The 23,080-nt window shown below is 47.5% G+C and overlaps 2 protein-coding genes across 7 annotated transcripts in view; one reads left to right on the top strand and one right to left on the bottom strand.

The window, feature by feature from the left end:
• Nucleotides 1-4,875, top strand: part of Raf1 (Raf-1 proto-oncogene, serine/threonine kinase) — a 55,023-nt gene extending 50,148 nt beyond the window's left edge. For all 6 annotated transcript variants that reach the window (XM_051155127.1, XM_051155128.1, XM_051155125.1 and 3 more), the window contains 7 exons: nucleotides 332-416; nucleotides 797-973; nucleotides 2,364-2,410; nucleotides 3,777-3,895; nucleotides 4,152-4,283; nucleotides 4,383-4,517; nucleotides 4,730-4,875. In XM_051155127.1, coding sequence (XP_051011084.1) covers nucleotides 332-416; nucleotides 797-973; nucleotides 2,364-2,410; nucleotides 3,777-3,895; nucleotides 4,152-4,283; nucleotides 4,383-4,517; nucleotides 4,730-4,873 — 839 coding nt within the window. In that variant the 3' untranslated portion in view covers nucleotides 4,874-4,875. The remainder of the gene's footprint in view (nucleotides 1-331; nucleotides 417-796; nucleotides 974-2,363; nucleotides 2,411-3,776; nucleotides 3,896-4,151; nucleotides 4,284-4,382; nucleotides 4,518-4,729) is intronic.
• A 1,018-nt stretch (nucleotides 4,876-5,893) lies between these two features.
• Nucleotides 5,894-22,980, bottom strand: Mkrn2 (makorin ring finger protein 2). The gene is made up of 8 exons (XM_051155135.1): nucleotides 22,860-22,980; nucleotides 14,404-14,532; nucleotides 13,365-13,546; nucleotides 12,196-12,503; nucleotides 10,413-10,627; nucleotides 9,271-9,381; nucleotides 6,889-7,033; nucleotides 5,894-6,727 (listed from the first exon to the last, which is right to left on the bottom strand). Exons 1-8 carry the CDS (start codon nucleotides 22,883-22,885, stop codon nucleotides 6,590-6,592), a joined length of 1,254 nt encoding a protein of 417 aa, XP_051011092.1. The 5' UTR covers nucleotides 22,886-22,980; the 3' UTR covers nucleotides 5,894-6,589.
• Nucleotides 22,981-23,080: the final 100 nt, after the last annotated feature.

Below are 23,080 nucleotides of genomic sequence, written 5' to 3'. Positions count from 1 at the left end.
TTGAAAAGTGACTCCCTGTCTTCTTTACAATGAGGATTTTCATAGGCTGGGGGATAGCTTAGTTAGTAAAAAGTGCTTGCTGTTCAAGCATGAGGACCTGAGTTCAAGCCCTAGCATTTACATAAAAATTCAGCTTTGGTTGTACTGACTTGTAATCTCAGTGCTGTGGAGGTAGAAAGGAGTTCCCTTGGCTGACCCTAATCAGTGAGCCCGGGTTCCAGTGAGAACCTGTCTCAAAGACAAAACAAGGTAAGATGCACAGAAATCCTAAGGCGTTTGAAAAAATAAAGACTATTTAACTGAGCGTAACTAACTAATAATTAATTTGTAGGAGATGTTGCAGTAAAAATCCTAAAGGTGGTTGACCCAACCCCAGAGCAGCTCCAGGCCTTCAGGAACGAGGTGGCTGTCTTGCGGTAAGCCCATCCCCTAGACAGCAGGGTTGGGTAGGGCCAGGCTGTGCAGGTCAGCACCTGCTCTGGGTTTTGAGGGACACTCCTCCAAGGAGGAGGAAACTCTATTTCTTTCCAGCATATATGCTTGAAGCCAGAGGAGCCCAGCTTTGTAGGGTTTGGCTTGTGGTAGGGAGAGGTTGTTTTGCATCTTTTTATAGCTAATCTGCTTTGCTCCGGAGCCCAAGCCCTTAGCATTCTAATCATGGAGTCACTCTTAGGTTTGTAGGGTCCTGTGCAAAGCCCATCCACCCTCTGCTTGTAAGGCCGGCGTGGAGGTGGGCTCAGACTGGTTGCAGGCAGTGGTCTCATGGCCATGCTTTTTGTGCTTTCCTTTCCCCCAGCAAAACACGGCATGTTAATATTCTGCTGTTCATGGGGTACATGACAAAGGACAACCTGGCGATCGTGACCCAGTGGTGTGAGGGCAGCAGTCTCTATAAACACCTGCATGTCCAGGAGACCAAATTCCAGATGTTCCAGCTAATTGACATTGCCCGACAGACAGCTCAGGGAATGGAGTAAGTAGACAGCTTGGTGAGTCTTTGGAGTCCAAACCCTGAGTTGCCCTTTTGGAAGCCATATTGAGCGGCACTTGGGTGGCTCTTTAACAGCAGATGTTCATGCACGGAAGTCCGAAGCTCCCATTGCACATCAGCCAGATGGCCCATTCAGGCTCTAGCTGCTGTCCACAGGAACTTTGTGCCCAGGCAGCATGAATACCCTCTCCTCACTGGTGCTTTTGTCAATTACATTTTTTTTAAAAAGTTAATTAAAAAATAACTTCAAGCTGGGTGCCGTGCATTTGCCTGTAATCCCAGCACTCTGGGAGGCAGAAGCAGGTGGATCTCTGTGAGATCAAGGCCAGCCTGGTCTACAGAGTGAGTCCAGGACAGCGAGGACTACACAGAGAAACCCTGTCTCTGTTCAGTGATTGGATCAAGTCAAACTCACATCAAAACTGAGCCTTCTGCAAGAGCCGCCCATGCTTTTAACTCCCCACACCATCTCTCCAGTCCCTTTGGATATTTGTCTCTCTCTCTGCCCCTCTTCCTCTGCCCCTTTTTCAGAGACACATTTTCTCTGTGTAGCCCTGGCTATCCTAAAGCTTGTCTGCTTTACCCATTTTCTTTTAAAGTTCATATTTGGTTCTCTGCTAGATAGGGTGCTGAGTGACAAAGTTCTGTCCGGGTCGGCACCAGGCAGTGCTCTCCAAATGCCCTTATGGTGAGGATGCAGGAATTCCTTAGTGCTTGCTCCACACCTGCCAGGTGACTGCAGTTGGTGTACGTGCTACACAGTTTTGTTCTGTCTTAAAATCCATACAGAAACCAGGTGGTGGTGGTACATACCTTTAATCCAAGCACTCAGGTAGCAAAGGCAGGTAGGTGGATCTGTGAGTTCAAGGCTACACAGAGAAACCCTGTCTCAAAAAACAAACAAACAGAAAACCTTACAGAACTCTAAATTTTAAGAAACACTTGAGTTATATAAGCCATTCTTTTGCAAGTGTACGGTCTGGGGGCTTTTCTATATTCATAGTGGATCCATCCCATTACATTCTGCATTGTCACCACCTAGAAAAACACCCAGCTTACAGCTATCCCCAGCTCCTGCTTGGGTGTCTTTGGGTAAGTGGGAATGTGAACTAAAAACACAGCATCCTATATGCCTGGCTTTGTTTGCAGAGCAAATCCAAGTTGCAGGGCGCAGTGCTACCCACCAGTTAGCTGATGGGCAGTGAGGCAAGGCAGTCAGTTACTTTTGAGTGAAACTGATGCTTGATGTATCAGCCCATTTATGTTGTAGCTTTTCTACAGGTGACAGGATTAGGCTGTGAAAGTAGGCCCTTGGGAGCCTCAACCTACCAGCTGTAGTCTCAGTTAAGAGATGAATTTTTCTCCTTCACAGCTATTTGCATGCAAAGAATATCATCCACAGAGACATGAAATCCAACAGTATCCTTTGGTATTGAGTTATCAGCTAAAGGGGCCTTTTCCTCAGAATGCCAGGGGAGAGCTTTTTAAGGTTTTATTGTTGTTGTAATCAACATCGATCTGGAACTAACTCCTTTAGAATTGGGATACATACTTGGAATGGACTTGAACTCAGCCTGACTGGATTATAAAAGGGTTATCTCTAGCCTGTCAAAGATGTGTGGCTGTACATACAGAAGGCAAAGTTTCAAGATTTTGGATTTATTTCTCATCCTCTGATACATGTATGTGCTGCCAACAAGTCCAAAGTGATTTCTACCTCCTGCTTACTTGGTCTACAGCATAATGTCATCCATATAGTAGACCAATATGTTATTTTGTGGAAGACACAGGTGATATGTCCTTGAGTTAAAACTGTAAAGGTGGACTGCTGGCTGAAAGCCAATTGCCTCTGGAGGTCCTTATAAACTCAGAAAAAGGCATTTGCTAGATCAACAGCTACTTGCTCAAGTAAGGAGACCACATCAGGTACAGCAGCTATAATCGGATGGAGTTTGATAGTCAGCTGTCACTCTTGACAGTCCATCTGTCTTCTGTACTGGACAGATAGGAGCATTAAAGGGAGACGTGGTGTGGATCACCACCCCTGCATATTTCAAGTCCTTAATGGTGACACTGATTACTGCTATTCTGCTAGGAACGTTAAACTTCTGGTTCACTATTTTACCTGGCAGAAGCAGCCATAACAGCCCTTACAGCACAGGTCTAGGAACCAGTTTGAGAATTTTGCCAACTTCAAAGTAAATCTATCTACCTCTATTCTGGGACTAGAGAAATAAACACAGAAATAAACAACAGCAAAAAAATGATTTTGGGGGACCAACTCGCAATCAGACTTTAACCAAAGCTCCATTAATCACCTAACCACTACAAGCCCTTATTTTAATGGAGGGCTATAATGTTTCTTGGAGTCTCCTGGAATCAGAATCAATTCAGAACCAGTATCCAACAGACCTCAGAAAGTCTGATTGTTTTCTTTTCCTCAGTGTTCAAGATGGCTACTTACTGTCCTTGACAGTGCACACCAAGTATGCATCCTCAGTCTGTAAGATGGTACATGGCATGGTGTAGCAGGGTTAACTCAGCTGTGCTGCATTAGTGGCCACGGCCTCCTTGTTACATTTTCCTCAAGTAAAATTTTTGGTAGCACTATACCAAGATACTAGCACAGATTTAGGCTTGGAATTCCCGTAAGTGCTGAATAATACAGTGCTGATAAACAGTCTACAGCCTGGTAATTGGGTGCATGCCATCATTTCCTGCCTCCTGGAAGATAACTGATTTAGTAGTGAACAGTGAACTGTCAGTCTCCTTAACAAGCATCGAGATATATTTCTCCATGAAGGACTCACGGTGAAAATTGGAGATTTTGGTTTGGCGACAGTGAAGTCACGCTGGAGTGGTTCTCAGCAGGTTGAACAGCCCACTGGCTCTGTGCTGTGGATGGTGAGAAAGCTGGCCCCGTACTTCCTAAGCATGATGGAGCGAACTCTTGACAGCATTTCTACATAGCTATGGGAGTCTGCTTGATTCCTGATGTCAGTCAGCTTCAGGCAAAAGCATGTATCTCCTGGGAAGGCAACAGAGGCTAGAGCCTAAGGGTTAAGTCTTTGGGGAAGAGCTACCCTGAGCTAAGGACTGCCCCCTCCCCATCTAGCCTGGCTCCTCAGTGTCTCTGGACTAATGTACTTTGTCCTCATAGGCTCCAGAAGTAATCAGAATGCAAGATAACAACCCGTTCAGCTTCCAGTCTGACGTCTACTCCTATGGCATTGTGCTGTACGAGCTGATGACTGGGGAGCTTCCCTACTCCCACATCAACAACCGAGACCAGGTGATCTGCATGGGGCCTGGCAAAGCAGCAAAGGGTCAGCCAGTTAGTCCCAGTATACTCTGTTCACAAACTCCTTTGCTCAACTATTTCCTTCTTTAGATCATCTTCATGGTGGGCCGTGGATATGCCTCTCCAGATCTTAGCAGGCTCTACAAGAACTGTCCCAAGGCAATGAAGAGGTTGGTGGCCGACTGTGTGAAGAAAGTAAAAGAAGAGAGGCCTCTGTTTCCCCAGGTTAGATGGAGCTCAGTAGCTCAATTATTCTGAGGATGTAAATGAGGTGGGCCAGAATTGGGTCTGCAGGGAGAGGGCCCTCTGCTCCATAAGCTCTTTCCAAGTACATCATCAGTACACACAAGCCTGTGTGCTTGGACACCTGACTGAAAAGTATGGTTGGGGAGATGCCAGTTCCCCAACTAATGAGACCACATTGGGCCTTGTTTCAGATCCTGTCTTCCATCGAGCTGCTTCAGCACTCTCTGCCAAAAATCAACAGGAGCGCCTCTGAGCCTTCCCTGCATCGGGCAGCCCACACCGAGGACATCAATGCTTGCACGCTGACCACATCCCCGAGGCTACCAGTCTTCTAGCTGATGTGGTAGCTGTTCTTAGGCCACCAGGGGAGGAAGAAGAGTCAGCAGGCACCACTTTGCTTCCTTGGGGGCAGAATGCATGTTTTGGGGGAAGCTGCTGCTAAGGACCTAGACTACTCACAGGGCCTTAACTTCATGTTGCCTTCTTTTCTACCCCTCCTTCCCTGGAAAAGGAAGCTGTCAACCATGCTGCCTGCTCTGCTCCAGAGGTATACAAGCCAGCTGAGCATTTGTAGGGTAAATGGCCCTAGAGAGAAGTCAAGGTGGCAGAGCGCTCTGGCTGCTGCAGAGACATGCAGTTGGGAACTTGGCTCGTTGAGCCCATCTGTTGCAGGGCACAGACAGTGGTGCAGTGCCAGTTTTGCACATGGAGTCCTGGCCACCTAGGGGAGCCTGCTTTGGTACTACAGAACTTCACTTTGTGGACACACCCTCCTCTTACTGTGTCTAAGATGTCTTGTGTGGACGACTTTCCAAGCGCGGTGCTCCACCTTGTGGCAGCCTCCCACATGCTGAATCTGTCTTCCAGGAGCTGCCCCTATGGGGTGGGCTGCAGCCCAGCCCTATCTCTAGTCACATCTTTGTAAGAAAGCCAGGAGTACAGGTTTTCTTAATGATTTTGGGTTTTAATTTTGTTTTTATTGCGCCTGACAAGATACAGTTATCTGGTTCCTCAATTATGTTATTTTAATAAAATAAATTAAATTTAGGTTTAATGGTTACTATCTCCTTCAAAAGTATTTCAAACTTGCAGTATAGATTCTTTTTGTTTGGTTTCTTGTGCAGAACTCAAAGAGGGTATGCTGTGTGAGCCTTCTCTGGAGTCACATGAACAACGAAGCAAAAAGCACAGGTGTTACTCCCCACACTACAGGGTGTTTATAAAATATCTGATATCTACAGCTTTTTACAAAAATAAATTCAGGTTTAGAACAAACTTGCTCTGACTTGGGAGGTTATAAGCATTCTACACTTACAAGCTAGCTGTCTTGACTCAGTTCCCCTCAGAATGGAGTGATTGCTGGATCAGCACCACAAAACCAGCCTAGAGTAGAACCCACCCTTCAGGTGAGACCAGGCATTTTGAGTGAGTCCTCAGTGTCTTGTGCTTTTACTACCAGTGGAGGGTAGCATGGAGTCTCCTTGGAGACCTTTACAGATAGGAAACTGTCAACTGCACAGACCTGTTGATTTGGGACACTGGAGGGAACTCAATCACAGTTGGTATGGTACATTACCAACATGACCCACTACCCAGCTGCATAAATTCCAAGGCTCAACACTATATTAGAGATGGTCACTGTAGAGAGAGTCCTCTACAGGACTGGCGATGCCTTGGCAAGAAAAACAGATCTGCTTTACGAGCAGCTGCATGTTTACTGTTATTTAAGGAAGAAAGTCACAAGAGAAAGATGGCAGTCGGGTTTCATTTAAAAGCAATCAATCAAAACAGCTGGACCACATAGCTGGTCCCCAGTAAAGGGGCTGGAGGTACAACTAAGAGCTCAACTCTAAATGTAGTGATTCCATGGGCTTGGTTATCTTATGGCCTTTCCTTCACCAGGGCTGGGAAAGTGGAACATAAAGAGACCATGGGGACTCACTACCGCACTCACATCCTGGTACCATGTCACCTCGGGTCAGTGACAGATGCTTCTGCACCCTGTCTTGGAAAGTTGACTGCATAGTCCAAATGACGGGGGTCAGCAATGACTAGGATTCTGATGACTCTACTCCAGAAAGGTGCATGAAGAGGTCTCCTAGTTCCGTCACATCGACATCATCAGTGCTGGGGACCTGCTGGGTTTCTCGGTTCTCGATAAAATCCCAAAGTCGCACTGAGTTAAAGAACTGAAAAAACAGTCAACAAGCATACCTGGGTCAGAGGAGATGGCAGCAGACTTGACTGCCAGCTTGTGCTTTGCTTCTGTTAACCCCACCACTCTGCTGCCAAAGCTATTAGGAGCCTGGGCTGTACCTAGAAGTTCCCACAGCATCCCTAACCAGCTTACCCTCACAGTGCCTTCAGAACTCAGCTGCTTCCGAGGTTTCTCTGGCTCTGCGAGCCGCCCATCAGGGTAAGCGTGGCGGTAAAGGCACTTGCTTCCAAAGGGGCAGGTTCCCTTGCCTTGTTCAAAGTATTTACATGCTTTTTTCCTGAAAAGTACACACACAAATCAGAGGCTGGTGGGAAAGTGAAGTGCCCCCCCCCTCCCCCCCACCTACTACACTGGGGAAACCTGGGCTGGGAGAAGTGAAGTGACTTAGTGAAGTCACAGTTGGGACACTGATTTCCAAGTGAGGCAAAGCTGCTGGGATACACTGTATGGAGGCTGCGGTGCTCAGAAGCTGGGGACATCCCCCCCACCCCCCAAAGTCCAGATCTCCAATGGCTCTGCATCAGGGCTGAGCAAGGCTAAGTTATTCCAGGGTACCAAGGTCTGGGTCACTTGCTCTGCTCAAGTCTCCAAAGCAAGTGAGTTAGTTTTCTTTCCTCTTGGTCAGGAATCCTGTCAAAGTAAGAGGGCAGCCTGGGAAAACAGGTCTTAGCAGATGCCTAAGCTACAGGTGTCTTTGACTTTTTAGAGCCTTGCTTAACTCTTCATTGTACCTTTGGCCCTCCTCCACTGTTCTGGGATTTTACTTTTTTTTTAGGGGGGGCCTGGACAGTAAACTGCCAGCTCTCAAGGGCCCTTCCTCTGCTTCAGAACTGCCTTCTCATTGAGTGTGGTGGCATAGACCTGTGGTCTCAAACCTTGGGAAGGAGGCAGGTAGGTCTCCATGAGTTTGAGGCCAGCCTAGTCTACACAAAGTCCCACCCCAGCCAGGGCTATAAAGCAAGACCCTGTATCAAAAATAAACCTTGCCTTCCTCTTTCTCCTCCAGTCCTATCTGCCCAACAAAGTCAAAAGAAAACTCCAGGTGGCCACCTCATTGGGTGTTCTCAGTTCTCACATCCATTTAAGCGACTGACAAAGTAAATCCCAAACCCACCTGGCCCTCCAGTACCCACTGTGCCATTACCAGGGTATCACACTTGCTGCCTGCCTGCCAGTCTTTCTTTGTGCCTCTGCAGTGGAGCTGCGCTGCCTTGCTCACAAAGGCAGGGTACTTGGGGCTCCACATGGCTTCCTTCTCTCTGTACCCAATATGGAGCCAAGTGCTTTCCCTGTTCTGGCTTGGCTCACTAATGAAGAAATCTGCAACCATACTGCTCCAGAACCCTTTGATGAGAGGTAATCTCACTCATCTTGCCTTTCCCTGGTGGTGCTTGGCACAAGCCCAGTGTCTGGAGACAGCCAGGCAAGATCAGCAGCAGTGAAGCAACTTCACACTTCAGCACAGCACCTTTCTAAGCCCAACCAGCTGTCTTGCCGCATCTGCCCTCTTGTGGATGAACACACAATCACATGACAGCAGGAATAAGATGGTACAATGGGTAAATATCAAGTCACAGTGTTAGATATATATAAAAACTTCCAAAAAAAAAATAATGAGGGGAAAAATCTTTTTTAAAAAGTGAATTTTGGCCAGACACGGTGATGCACACCTTTGATTCCAGTATTTGGGGGACAAAGGCAAGTGGACCTCCATGAGTTCAAGGTCAGCCTTGTCTACACTGCAAGTTCCAGGCCAGCCAGGGCTACAGTGAGATCCTGTTTCAATAAAAACAATATAAAAGGAAAAAAAAAAAAAAAAGATTTTAAAATGGCAGATCTGATGTTGCCTTGTGGGTTTTGTAATAATCTAAGTACAACACACGTAGTATTTACAGCACAAATGATGCTGATGACTAAGGACAGATATAAGGCAACTGAATTATTCTGTGGAAAATTCCTAGAAAAATAATTGTTATTAAAGGATGCTAGGTGTGGCTGTGCCTGCCTGTAATTCTAGCACTAGGATGGTTGGGGTAGGCGGTTGAGGCCAGATAAGGCAACACTGAATGCTCAGTGTCATGACATGAATGTGTGGGTCAGTTCTCATGTCAAACCATTTGAGGCAGGGTCTCTGCTTTATTCACCTTACTGCTTATTACTTCCCTTTGCTAGAGTGTGAGCTGTGTGAGGCTGGCACTGTCAGCTTCTTTAGGCCCTGCAATGGACAAGGCCTGCAGGATGGCAGATCCTCAGCAGGTACTTGTTAAATGCATGGGCAATCAGGGATGCTGTGTCAAACCTTCGCACGAGGCGCAGGGCTCATCTTAGAACTCATCTGCTTCAAAGTCTTGTTCAGCCTCTGCAGCCCAGAGGCCAGCAAAGTGCCTGACAGAAGCAGAAGCTCTGAGATCCATCCACTAGGTCCACCTTCTTGGGAAACCCGAAGATGACAGAGGTTCAAACCACGCCCAGCCAGGTAAGTACCAGGATCCCCTATGAAATTAAGGTATTTACCCCATTCCCTGTTTGAAAGCTTCAATCAATTCATTCTTCTTATTCTGATCTTCTACCCAATACACACTTGGAATTACAAACTCAGATATCACACGGCACTCTGGACAAGACCTGGTAAAAACAACAGCAATAGGTTAGTAAGGGTGAAATATGTGATGACTCCTCTGCACATTCCATTGCATCAAATCCATGGCCAGAGACCTCACCATAATCTAAGAGTAGCTTCTGCTGCTGAAAAGGTTCAAGTCAATAACTAACAGAGACCTGGGCATTAACCCCTGACAGCCAGTAAACTCACAAACCATGCCCATTATCCTTAGTGACTATGGAAGGCAAGATGACACTAAGATTCATGTTACAACTGGGTGTGGTGGGATCCCAGCACCTGGGAGGCAGAGGCAGGTGGATTGCTGTGTGTTCAAGGCCAGCCTGGTCTACAAAGTGAGTCCAGGACAGCCAGGGCTACATAGAGAAACCCTGGCTAGAAAAAAAACCAAAACAAACAAAAAAAGCCAAAACAAAACAAAAACCCCAAACCAAAAAGATACACTTTACTCCCAGGACAGCTCGGATTAGGGATCAAGGCAAGGGTTGGACTGAAGGTAAAGAAGCTGGTCTCGGTACGGTGAACACTCCTGGGGTCTAGACTTGCCTGTTAGTGCCCAGGAGCTGCCAAGCAGGCACAAGCTGCTCTTGGTCAGACAGCACTGGGAGTAAAAGCTGAGCATGCTCATCAGGGTGGCCCTGAGAACGTGCATAAGCACGATGATGACAGGGTAAGGTATCTATACAGACCTTAGGAATGGGTGGGTGACAGCACAGGCTTTAGGAGATTATGACATTTCTAAAACTAGACTGCATGTCAGCTGAGCAACTCTGGAAAGTACTGGATACCACAGTGAAGCTGCTACACACAGGCGGTTCCCCAGCAATGTGTGGGAAGCACAGGAGCCATACTCCAAGGGAGCCTCAATCCCTTTAGTAAAGGGAAGCTCCAAAAGGCAACTAACATGGAGAGATGGGAGAGGCTGTCACTAAGACAGGTAGATGGGCTCAGGATGTCCTGTGCAGGCTCACACAGTGGGGCCTGGGATCTAGAGGGCAGCACAGCCATGGCTGCAGAAAAACCCAACTGCACTTACTTGATGATCGGATTTTCAAACTGCTTGGCGCATCTCCATTGGCGGATGCAGGACAGGCAGTAGGTGTGGCTGCAGTTGGACAGAATGCCAAACCTCCTCTCAGAAGCAGATGCCTTCTCCAGGATCACCTCCATACAGATACTGCAGACTTTGTCCTGGCTCGCCTGAAAGGCAAAAGCCTTTTCCATCTCATGTTCAAATGTCGACATACACATCTGAGGATGACAGGGAGGGAAGCCTTAGGTCCTCTGTGGCCAAGATCCCATGAGTTTCTCAGCCACATAGTCACAGCAGGTATGGTGCCCACAATCCCTGGATCCAGGACAAAGTTCTGAACAGGAAGTGGACCTCAAGCCACTGTGTCCTGTCCTAGATTCCCTGGTAGGATATGGTAGTTTCCACTTAAGAGCCATGAGGTCCTAGAACACTTGGATTATGGTGGCGGTTGTGGCACTCATAAGCACTGGGTTGCGGGTCTCCTTGCTCTTCTGGATGTCATGCCTATTCCACGCTACAGTACTACGAAGGCAGATGAAAAGACCCAGCCCCCCCCCATATGGATAAAGAGGGGACCCATTCTGAGTTCCTGTTTGCTACCCAACTACCCAACGGAGGCTGGACTGCCAAGAATGCTATCTGTTGGCATGTGACTTGTTGAAGTCACAGTTGGGATTCTGGTTTCCAAGCTGCTGGGATGCAGTGTGTTTTGCCAGCCCTCCTGGAACAACACATAGGCCTTCTCTGTCAGGAGAGGCCATGGCCACTTTATCCCATGTAATTACCAAGTCCTTAGAGGAGGTGACCTGGCCTGTAATACTGTAAGTCTGAGTGTCTTCATTTCTCTAATCCATTTTCATACCCCTGAAGTGAGCACACACAGCTTACACCTCCAGATAGCAGGGGCATTCACAATCTTTCAACACTTGGCTTCTAAGAGTCCATGATAAAAGAGGCAGGAAGGATGGTGCAGCAGTTAAGAGCTCTTGTTGCTCTTCCAAAGGACCTGAGTTTGGGTCCCAGTGCCCTCACCAGCTCACACCTGCTGTAACTCCAGCTCGAGCGCTACACTCTCTTCTCACCTTTACAGGCACGCACACTCACAGACAAAGACACGCGCACGCGTGCACACACATAGATACATACAGGTTCTTGTGCAAGTGAGAAGAAATTGTTGGGCTCTCTGGGGCTTGAGTTACAGGGGGTTGCACAGAGCTGCCCAATGTGGGTGCTGGGAAGTGTATGCTGGTCCTCTGTTAGAGCAGCAATCTTTTTCCCCCCAGATAGGGATTCTCTGTGTAGCCTTGGCTCTAAAACTTACTCTGTAGACCAGGCTGGCCTCCAACTCAGAGATCTGTCTGCCTCTGCTTCTGAGTGCTGGAATTAAAGGTGCGCGCCATTACTACGAAGCTCAGCAAGTGCTCTTACTTGGTAAGCCATCTTTCTAGTCCTGAACTTTGCCAGGTACCCAACATAACATAGGCATTTCTGGCAGAAAGATACCTGTGAGACTCTTGAATGCCTCTGTCCTGTGGTACATTCAAGTTTTTCTTTTTTCTTTCTTTCTTTCTTTTTCTTTTTTTTTTTTTTTTTTTTTTGGTTTTTCAAGACAGGGTCTGTGTAGCCTTGGCTGTCCTGGACTCGCTTTGTAGACCCTGCTGGCCTTGAACTCACAGTGATCCGCCTGCCTCTGCCTCCTGAGTGCTGGGATTAAAGGCGTGCATCACCATGCCCGGCTTACATTCAGGTTTGTTAAAATGAGTTCATGTCAAGGTTTTCAAGTTACCTTCTCGTGAGCTTTCCTTTGTTCTGGGTCAAAAGGGTGGAGGACTTGAAGCCTGCAGATCTCGCACATGTCCCCATGCAGATAGACACAAGCATCTCCAAACCGGCACTCCCCAGCAGCAGCATAGGGACACAGCTGCTGCTCACTGCTGTAGGAACTGCTGGCTTCCTGCACGTCATCTAGGCCGGTCCTGATGGCCTCTAGGTAGGAATGGGGCTTCAGCTCTGGGCTAGTGTGGGCATCACTGCAGCCACCTGGATTGTTCACTGTGCTTGAAGGAGTCTTGTCTTCAGCCAGGCCAGTGAGATCTCAACACAAAACACACACACACACACACACATGAGAATGGGCTCAACCTTTCATGTCAGATAATAGTCCAAACTAGGAACAGCTAGTAAAAAGCAAGCCAAGAGCAACAACAGTGCAGAGGCTGAGAGATGGCCCAGGCAGTAGCAGGAACAACATGCAGAACAGCAAAAGAGAATGGGTTCTTTTTATACGGAACACAAGATGTCAACATACAGACAACTTAATGCTAAAACCACCTAAAACATGAAAGAAACTGACACAAGGTCAACAGAGCACAGTGGCTCCATTGTAGAAGTCAGTGGGGTGTTGCCCTGTCACACCTGACTGGCACTGCCAGAGGTGACCCACTGCAGCAGGCTGGCGATGTGCTTGCTGAGAGGAGAACCCACCTACCCTGAGGGGAACAACTTCAAGAGCTAGGAACCTTCCCAGTGAGGCCCAGCAGCTCTGACAACCTTGACATCTTTCTCCCAAACCTGCTCTAGGCCCACACCCCTTCCTTGCCCTGTGTCTAAAGATGCTCCTGAAACCCCCAAAGCAGTCACTACCAGGGCATGGCACTAAACATGTGCTCTCCATTAGAACACCCAGCTTCAAAATGAGTAGCCTGCCGCTTCTCATCAGTGGGTGGCCCCTATGAAGAGGCAACTTCATGGTGACAAATGACCACTCTGATGCTTTGCTGGGCTCAAAGCAGAGCTCAGTCCAGCTGTGGAGGTAACCTTGGAACCTCTGCAGCCTGTTCTCAGATCAGCTCTAGCCTCCTGAGGTGTCAGGAGCTTCGTGAAGAAGAGGTCTGAACACAACACTAAGCCATATATGCTGCTCCCCAAAGGCAGCGGAGGCTGCAGCTCACTCACTGCGGTCTCTGAGCACCAGCGTTGTCTTCTCCCGCTTCCCAGGTTCATGCAAATGTGTCCTCATAACAGATGTGGCGATGTCGGGAGAAGGTTGAGGGCTATTTAAGCCGGAGGAGGGCAAAGAGTGGGGCGCAGCGCCTACAGCTCCACCTGCTGCAGCTGGGGGCTTTGTATGATCATATCTGAACAAAATACAACAATGTGTCATAGCCATGCAGGCCCCAACACCTGTAGTCCCCACACACTACCTGCACTCCCAGCCACCAACAGCCAGACTCACTGAAGTGAGCAAAGGTCTGTCTCTTACTCTCAACTAGAAAAGGCTATTGGGGCCATGTAACCTGCCACCTCTATCCACACCTAAGTGTCCCAATAAGACTGACAGGAACCTATCCACTGCTCACACCACCCAAAGAGAATCCTTGACACCTGTGCCACCATGTGTCTAGGGCTCCTGGGTAGGAATCTCCAGGACACACTGATTGGAGTAGATGGATGGGTTGAGGGAGCAGGTGGCCAACTCAAACTCTAGAGCTCTGCCAGACAGTGAGGAGTAGGTGGACTCTGCTTGCCAAAGCATGGGACACCTCACACTGTTGTCCGGCCTGGAGCGCCACTCTGTTTGTATGAATGCCATAAGCCTCCACTCAAGCATGAACCAGAAATGGCTTTAAGATCAATGGTATACCACCTTATGACACACCAAAACCACAGTGTGGGGATGGGTTGGTAGTAGTAGGAAAGTCTAGGGTATATTATATGAGGCTTAAGACAAACCACAGATTACTAATGTTCTATGTACAACTTTAAGTTTAACATTTCCCCTCATCAAGGGCCATGCTCAGGCAGGAATGTGGCATATGCCTATATTCCCACCATTGGGGATGGAGGCAAGAGATCAGAAATTCAAACCCACCCTTGGCTACATAGCAAGTTTCAAGTCAGCCTGGGTGGCATAAAATCCTGTCAACAAAACCAAACACAACCCCTATTCTCCACACACAGCCCCACCCAGTAACCACAGCCATGGCAGCCTTGCCTGCAGCGTGCACCATAGGCGCAGTAGCCCTTCTGGTAGTATTTGCAGATGGTGGATGGCTTGCTGTTTGCCAAGTCATGTGAGAACAGACACTGGCTGCCTTCGCGACATACACCATGCATGAAGTACCTGAGGAGACAAGCACAGAATAGCTGAGTTACGCTTTGGGGGAAAGCAGCGCCCTCACACACTGCCTATAATGCACTCGTTTTCTTTGATTCTCAACAAAGTGATTTTACATGGACCACAATGACCCAAGACCAGCTTTTTAGAAAAATTATCTCTAGCTGGGAGCAGTAGCACACACCTGTAATCCCAGCACTTGGGGAAGCTAAGGCAGGGGATCTCTGCGAGTTCAAGGCCAGCCTGGTCTACAAAGGCAGTTCAGGCCAGCCAAGCCTACAGAGAGAAAAACCCTGTCTCGAAAAACAAAACAAAGAAAGAAAAATTATCTCAAAAGTTTGTATTTTGGGAGCTGGAGACATGGCTCACTGGTTAAGAACACTTGCCTGCCTTTGCAGAGGACCCAGCCTCTCTTCCCAGCATCTACACCACAGCTAACAACCATCTCAAACCCTAGTCTCAGGGGCTATGATGCTTTCTTCTAGCCTTCTTCATCACTGCATGCATGTGGTGCAAGGCTGCACATACAAGTGCACATTCATACACATAAAAATATTTTTTTCAAAACCCTTCCACATGGAGAAGCTCTTGATTTATGTTAACCATGTAAGATATGAGCTTCTTAACTGGAAAAACATGTCAGAAAAACCCGTTCTCCCCATCCTCCTTGAGCTGCTAAAAGATGACTGAATGGGGTGAGAAAGTCCTGGGCTCAGGCCAAGTCACAAACCCCTCTTCTCTGTCCTTACTGTTTTATCTGTAAATGATGACAGCCCCAAAGAAGACAGTGGCATCAAAAGACAGGAGTGATGCAAGGCATGGTGGCATAAGCCTGAAGTTCTAGCACTCTTGGGAGGCTGGGGATTTAGCTATACTGGTAGGGTGCTTGCCTAACATGTAGTAAGCCATGAGTCCCTTTCCCAGTGCAGAATAAAGCAGATATGGTGGTGCTTGCCTATACTCCCAGAGGATCAGAAATTCAGGGTCATCCTTAGCCACGTTACAAATCTGGAGCCAGCTTGTACACGTGACACCTAAACTTAAAAGCCAGGATGAAAATGGGAGAGCTGAGCTTAGAGAGACAAGAGCTACAACTTGCCCTGCCCAAGCCACACAAGGCTGCTAATTAGAACCCACCTGCCTCCTCTTCAGTTCCAAAGCTCACAGACTGGATCACTGGGGCAAGTCCACATTGACAGCGGTGGCAAAAGCAAGGCCTCACCCCATGAAAAACTGGCCCTGTGGCTAAGCTAGGAAGGCAAAAGCAAAGCAGTCTGGCACCTGGCCTTTTCCATGACAATAAGTGGACCAAAGGACAGTGCTCAATTTGTGATGGGGCTGGCAGCATGCTGAAGATCCCCACCTCCTGTTTATGGACACGCCTGTGTCTTCACCTGCTACATTCATGAAAGAGAAGAGTAGGCCAGGCACACTTATCAACTTCTTTCCCCCTGAATCTGATGAAAGGACAACAATCTCAGGATCAAAGCCAAAGCCGACCAAGACCAGAAATTGAAAGCTCTGAACTTTCCTAGAACTCACCCAATTTCCCAGGAAATACTTCCCAAGCTAGACACTGCTCAGTAGCCTGCTAGAAGGTTGGTGGGGGAAAAAGGAAAGTAGAGTTGAAGACAAAGCTCATGGAGTACCCATGGCATTCAGAAGCCCTGGGCTTCACGCTCAGCAGGCAAGGACAGGGTGTACACAGCAAGGAAGACCATGGAAAGGAGTCACCACCACAGCTCCAAGACCTCTGAGCTGGCCTGAGTGCATCCTCTGGCTTCTAGAAGCTGCTGGTATAGTCAGAGTCCCTACACCAACATAAGAGTTTTTCTAAGGGTGAAAGCAGCTCACTGTGCCTCAACGGTATCATTGTATGGTTCATACAAACCCCACGTCCTCTTGAGTCTGGAAGGTGGGTCACAGGCAGAAGCTGCACTGGCCCTACCCTGTACCCGACCTGGCACGCCCAGGTGAGCAAAGTGCTACGTGCTTCTCTGCAGAAGGGGTAAAAGGCCCAGCCCCTCTGCACTCTTGCTGTCCCTTACCTCACTGTGTATCCTTGCTAAGTCAATGTGACAGCCTTGGTCTGGTCTATATGCTAAACGCCATGAGTCTCTAGAGAAGTCTCCATGTGTGAGGGTGGTTGGTCCTGGGACGCCTCCAGACAAGAAGATACTCCATATCTAAACAGTTAGGTAATTCTTTTTATTTTCTGAGACAGTTTTGTTATATATTGCCTCAGCTGATGCTGAACTCCTGGATTAAGTTCTATTGACTCCCCTCAGTGCTGCCTCAGGCTCAAGTGGCTGAGAGTATAGGCACACCACCACACTGGGCTTGGTAATTCTTTGAGAAATGCCACTCAAGATGGCAGTGAGGCAGGATATAGTGGGTCACCCCTGTAATCCCAGCACATGAGCTGCGTTGAGGACTGCAAGCTAGACAGTAGCTTGAGCCATAGAAAGGTGACCTAGTCCCAACAAAACACAATGACTATTATACTGTAATCATCATAAAGTGTAACTATGAAGGCATGAAACAACCCAGTGCTAACAACAGCCCAACTTGCAATGAAAACTAGGATGACAAGCTCCAACACATGGTGGCAGGCAAGTTTACGATGGCTAAAAAGATAGGAGGCTGGGTATAGTAGCACATGTCTTTATCCCAGCACTCAGGAGGCAGAGACAGGAAGCTCTCTGTGCATTCAAGTCCAACCTGGTCTACATAGTGAGTTCCACAGGATAGCTAGAGCTACATAATGAGAGCCTGTATCAAAACACAGCAGCAGCAACAAGAAGCCCGTAAGCTAAGAAACACTTTGTAGTTCTCCGGGAAAAGATCAGAGATTTCCTTAATCAAAGCAGACAACTACCAGACAGGTGACAGCAGACTGGCTACAGTGCAACGACCTGTAAAGATGAGTTTTTTAATTGGACTGTTACTTTCCCAAGCAAGCAACCTTCCAAACTGTAGTCTTTTTTTTTTTTTCTTTTCACTTTTATTGAATGTCTGTGATTTACACGTCATGCACCAAAATCCCTCTCCTCCCCCTGCAGTCTTTTTTCCCCCACTCAAATCAATCACAGGGCTGGTGATGTGGCTCAGTGGGTGGAGCACTTGCCACGCAGGCCTGTCAACCCATGTTCAAGCTCCTGAGCCCACATGTGTTGGTTAGTTTTTGTCAAGCTGACATGATCTAAGAGTAATCTGGGAAGCTGGACCACCAATTAGGAATAGGCTCCATCAGATTGTCTGTAGGCATGTTTATAAGGTATTTTCTTGACTGGTTAACGTGGGAAGGCCCAGACCACTACAGGTGATGCCAACCTTGTGCAGGTGGTCCTGGGCTAAGAAAGCAGGCTGAGCAAGTCATGAGGAACAAGCCAGTAAGCAGCCTCCTCCATGGCCTCTCCATCAGTTCCTGCCTCAAGGTTCCTGCCCTAACTTCCCTCAACAATGAACTGTAATGTGGGAGTGTAGGCCAAATAAACCCTTTCCTCTCCAAGCTGGTTTTGGTGTTCATCACAGCAATGGAAAACAAAACAGGACACCGCATAAAGGTAGAAAAGAACTGACTCCGCAAGGTTGCACTCTGACTTCACACAGTAGCTCTAATGACACACATGTGCCCAAATATGGACATCATATGCATGTGCAGTAATAATAACAAATACAATCAGCCACACATCTAAGTAATTGGGCCCCTTATATGCTGTGAGTCTCTGCAAGACATTTCACAGCAGACTCACAAGGTACCATCACTGCTTCTAGGAAAGCTAGTGAGTCTCATGTCAGAAGTGAAGTTAGCCCTGTCTTCATTATGTGCCTTCACCAGTGACAGACATGACGTGAGCGCATCCCACCTGTCCTCTGGGGCATTCTCATCTGTGACAGAAGACCCCTGTGCTCAGGGGTTGCAGTCTAATCAATTTCAACTGCTGATCCGTCTCCCAGAAGAGAGGACTAGGTTTGAACTAGAGGTGATGATGATGTGAAGGGGCTTGAACCCCAGAACAGGGAGCACCCTGAAGACTTTCAGGCAATATAAACATGTTCACTACAGACCCCAATGTACCTCCAACCATCTATGTAGCTCAGACCAAGCCAAAGAGAACCAGTCTGGTTTCCTGCAGGGCTTCAATGGTGTCTCACTCGTCACAAAACTGCTACTGCAACTTATTCCAAACACAAGTAATTTACAGACTGAGACTGAGGATTGCTTGACAGCACACCGTGGGAACAACTGTGTGTGTGTGTGTGTGTGTGTGTGTGTGTGTGTGTGTGTGTGTGTGTGTGTAGAACATGGGGTGCATGAGTAGGTGGCTGGAGGTCAATGCCAGGTATCCTCCTTACATTTACTTGTCTATTGTGTGTGCGTGTGCACCTACACTTGAGCAAGGCTGAAGATAACTCCAGAGTCACCAGCAGGAACATCCATTGCCTTTGAAAAGGCATTGCTCATTGGCCTGGAGCTCCCCAGTTAGGCCAGACTGGCTGACTGGTGAGCACCCAGATCCTCTTGACTGTGACTGGGTGTTTAAATCCCCAGCACTGGGATAACAAGCATGCCACCCAGAATTTCACATGGGCTCTCAGGACAGAACTCATGTTCAAGCTTGTGAGATAAGGAGTTGATCTCCAGCCCCTTGTAGTATTTGATACCACAGAACAAAGGCTGTCCAGAGTTAGGTGTTAAACCCATCAAGGTTGAGCCAGGCATGGTGAGCACGCCTGTTATTCCAGCAGAGGCAGAGGCAAGCTGATCCATGTGAGTTCGAGACCAGTCTGGTCTACAAAGCAAGTCCAGGACAGCCAAGGCTACACAGAGAAATCCTGTCTTTTTTTTTTTTTTTTAAAGATTTATTTATTTATTATTATGTATACAGTGTTCTGTCTGCATGTACACCTGCACACCAGAAGAGGGCATTACATTACATTATAGATGGTCGTGAACCACCATATGGTTGCTGGGAATTGAACTCAGGACCTTTGGAAGAACAGGCGGTGCTCTTAACCACTGAGCCATCTCTCCAGCCCAGAAATCCTGTCTTGAAAAAACAAAAACAAACAAAAAATCATCAAGGCTGAGAACACTGCTGCTCATAACTATGTGGTACATAATGGCCAAGTTGTATACAGGGCCTTTTCAGCAACTGTTGGAAGTCTTGTGCTAATGCCAAGCCAAAACTCTGTTGCAGGATATTTGACCCCATTGTGAACTCCAAACCCGTGAACCATAAAAACCTGCTTCTTATTTGCCATGATTGAGTCCTAACATACACCTTTATTCAAGAACTTTCTGTTTATTGTACACAGGTAATTACGGTGTGGTTCAGCTAGCCCTAGTACACACCTTTAATCCAAGAGCTTTCTGTACACAGGACTTAATAAAGTTAGCCCTAGGACAAGAGCACGGAGGTCAGTTAGGTGCTTTCTCTGCCTCTGAACTATCAGGGCCCTGAATCTTCTTTGGTAAAAATCAATCCACTGGGATTTACTTTCTTTAAAACAATAAACTCAGTTAATAATATATCAAACAACTTTCATGGCAATTTTAAAAACAAAATTTACTTAACATAATCCAAAAATACACTAATTTGGTACTTGTATGCTTGCTGAGGTATACATAGGAAAAATATGAAAAATCTTTGTTGTCCATAATTAAGCCACTATATCTCTGTAAGAGCAGAAAACTTCATATATGCAGTTTTTAAAAAATCCTGTAACTCACAATACACAACAGTCTGGAATTTGAGCTAATTTGAGCAGGGGGTGGCATGAAGGCATGCATAGTTTATGTGCCCTGTGTTTAGAGCCAAGGTGCAGCAAGCTCTGTGGTGCTGCAGAAACACCTTGATCCATTACACTTTGACTCCGAGTCAATGTCAGGTATGTCAAAAAGCTTTCCCTGGGCCAGTGAGGTGGCTCAGAGAGAAAGTGCTTGCTGCCCCTGAATTCCGGCTCTGGATGCCATCAGGATAGAACCCATCCCTGTCCTTTGACCTTCACACACAAACCACCACATAGCATTCATACCCACATCCCCATCCCAACACAAAATTAATGTTGCTGTTATTATATTATTATTTCGTTTTTGGAGACAGGGTTTCTCCATGTAGCCATGGCTGTCCTGCAATCTGCTCTGTAGACCAGGCTGGTCTCAAACTCAGAGATCCGCCTGCCTCTGTCTCCTAAGTACTGGGACTAAAGGCATGTGTCGCCACCACCACCAGGTTATAAATATTTTTAAAAGAAACCTATTTTTTGTTTTTTTGGTTTTTTTTGGAGACAGGGTTTCTCTGTATAGCATTGGCTGCCCTAGACTCACTTTGTAGGCCAGGCTGGCTTCGAATTCACAGAAATCTGCCTACTTCTGCTCCCAAGTGCTGGGGTTACAGGCTTTAAGAAAGCCTTTAAGAAAGGCTTTTATCAGCTGGATATGGTGGTGCACACCTTTAATCCTAGCACTTGGGAGGCAGAGGTAGGCAGATTGCTCTGAGTTCGAGGCCAGCCTGGTCTAGAAAGTGAGTCCAGGACAGCCAAGGCTACACAGAGAACCTTGTCTCCAAAACAAAACAAAAAACCCCAAAGATGTTTTAGTACCAATGATCTGCAAGTACGTTACAGACTGTCTTAAGGTTTCTATTGCTGTGATAAATCACCGTGACCAAAGGCAATTTTGAAGGAGAGCTTATACTTCTAGGCAACAGTCCATTGCTATGGGAAATCAGTGTAGGACTCTAGGCAGGAGTTAGTGCAGAGGCCATGGAGGTGTACTGCTGACTGGCTTGTTCCTCATGGCTTCTCAGCCTTTCTTACAGCACCCAGGAAGGACCACTGGATCAGGGCTCCTAGACCAGGCACCATTCACAGTGAACTGGGATTTTTTTTTTTTTTTTTTTTGGTTTTTTGGGACAGGGTTTCTCTGTGTAGCCTTGGCTGTCCTGGACTCACTTTGTAGACCAGGCTGGCCTTGAACTCACAGAGATCTGCCTGCCTCTGCCTCCCGATTGCTGGAATTAAAGGCACGTGCCACCATGCCGGTGAGCTGGGCTCTTCCACAGCAGTTATCAGTCAAGAAAACAGGCTAATCTGGTAGGAGCATTTTCTCACCTGAGGTTTCCTCTATCCAAGTGTAAACATAGACTCTGGCTTGTGCCAAATTAACATAGAACTACCAGACAGACATACACTAACTGCAATGTTCTGATAACTACTTAACACAAGCCACCTCGACCCTGGCTCAACCCTTAATATCTAATTTGAACAGACCTCTTCATAAAGGTGTCAGGTCTAGGCATCTGCATTAATGAGAAGTAACAAGGTAATTAAACAGAATGTTTATCACATAAGCAGACTACATCTCAATTTCTTAATTTACTGAAAACAGATAAAATTTCTATAAGCTGAGGCTTCTCTATCCAAAATGCTTGGGCTCGAGGGTGTCTTTAATTTTCTGTATTTTAGAGTATTTTCATGTACATAACGGTCTTGGAGATGGCACAAAAGTGTAAACATAGAATTCATCACCTCATATATGCGTATACACATACCTTGACAAAATTAAATAATATTTCCAATAATTTTGTATTTTAATAAAACAAAATTTCATGGTGTGGAATTTTCCACTTATACAACCATGCCGGCACTAAAAAAAGCTTGAGACAGGGGTTTTTCTGTGTAGCCTCAGCTGTGCAGGAACCCCCTCTGTACACCAAGCTGACTCTCAAGTCACAGAGATTTGCCTGCCTCTGCCTCCCCAGTGCTGGGATTAAAGGCGTGCACCACCACCATCTGGCTCAAAGTTTTGGATTTTGGAGCTTTTCGAAATTTGGACTTCCACACTGGGGATGCTTACAAGCTACACTTCGCAAGCATGCAAATCCACAAGCCTAGACCCCTATGACAGCCACCGGGTTACGACGTTGCTACTCAACTCCACTATTTTTATTTCACAATAGTAGCCATAGAGTTTTCTGGTTTTACATTTTGTCTAACAAGCCATCCATTAATGACGTCCTTCGGCTCCTAAATGGGCAGCGCTTTTAACCTCTCTCTCTCTCTGTGGTCTCTGTTTCCAGCATCGCGGAATGAGACTCTCCGCTCAGCGGTGTTGCCGGATAAGGACTGCGACCTGCTTGCGTTTCCCGCAATCGCCCGCGCTCACTCCCCAGCAAACCCCGGCTGCAGCTGCTCCTGCCGCTCCAGCCTCTCTGCGGCCTTCGGGTTCCTGCGCGTCATCCCCGCCCTACGCGGCCCGCCGCGGGCCCTCACCTCCCTCCGGCCGCTCGGCTGGCGCCCAAGGCCCGGCGGAGCTGCGCACTTACCTGCAGGTGACCTGCTTGGTGCTCATGGCGGCCGGACCACTGGCTGGAGTCCTGCTGAAATCTCCGAGCCGCCAGCGCCGCGGCCCAGCCCGGCCCCGCCCCACGCGCGCAGTCGCGTCACTCCTGCGCGCGCCACACCCGCGCGTGCGTCATTTCTAAGGTGCCGGCAGGAAACTTTAACCACTGTCATAATTGGTTCCGCCCGGGCGCGGAGCTGGAAA

This window comes from Acomys russatus, chromosome 13, assembly GCF_903995435.1.
Source record: "Acomys russatus chromosome 13, mAcoRus1.1, whole genome shotgun sequence".
NCBI lineage: Eukaryota > Metazoa > Chordata > Mammalia > Rodentia > Muridae > Acomys > Acomys russatus.
This window is presented reverse-complemented; position numbering and strand designations above follow the sequence as displayed.

Coding starts and splice junctions, on each gene's coding strand:
- Mkrn2 (XM_051155135.1), bottom strand. CDS start 22,885: ATGAGCACCAAGCAGGTCACCTGCAG. Junction 13,547..14,403: donor GCCTATGGTGCACGCTGCAG/GCAAGGCTGCCA, acceptor TATTTTGTTCAG/ATATGATCATACAAAGCCCC. Junction 10,628..12,195: donor AAAGGAAAGCTCACGAGAAG/GTAACTTGAAAA, acceptor TGTCATCCTCAG/ATGTGTATGTCGACATTTGA.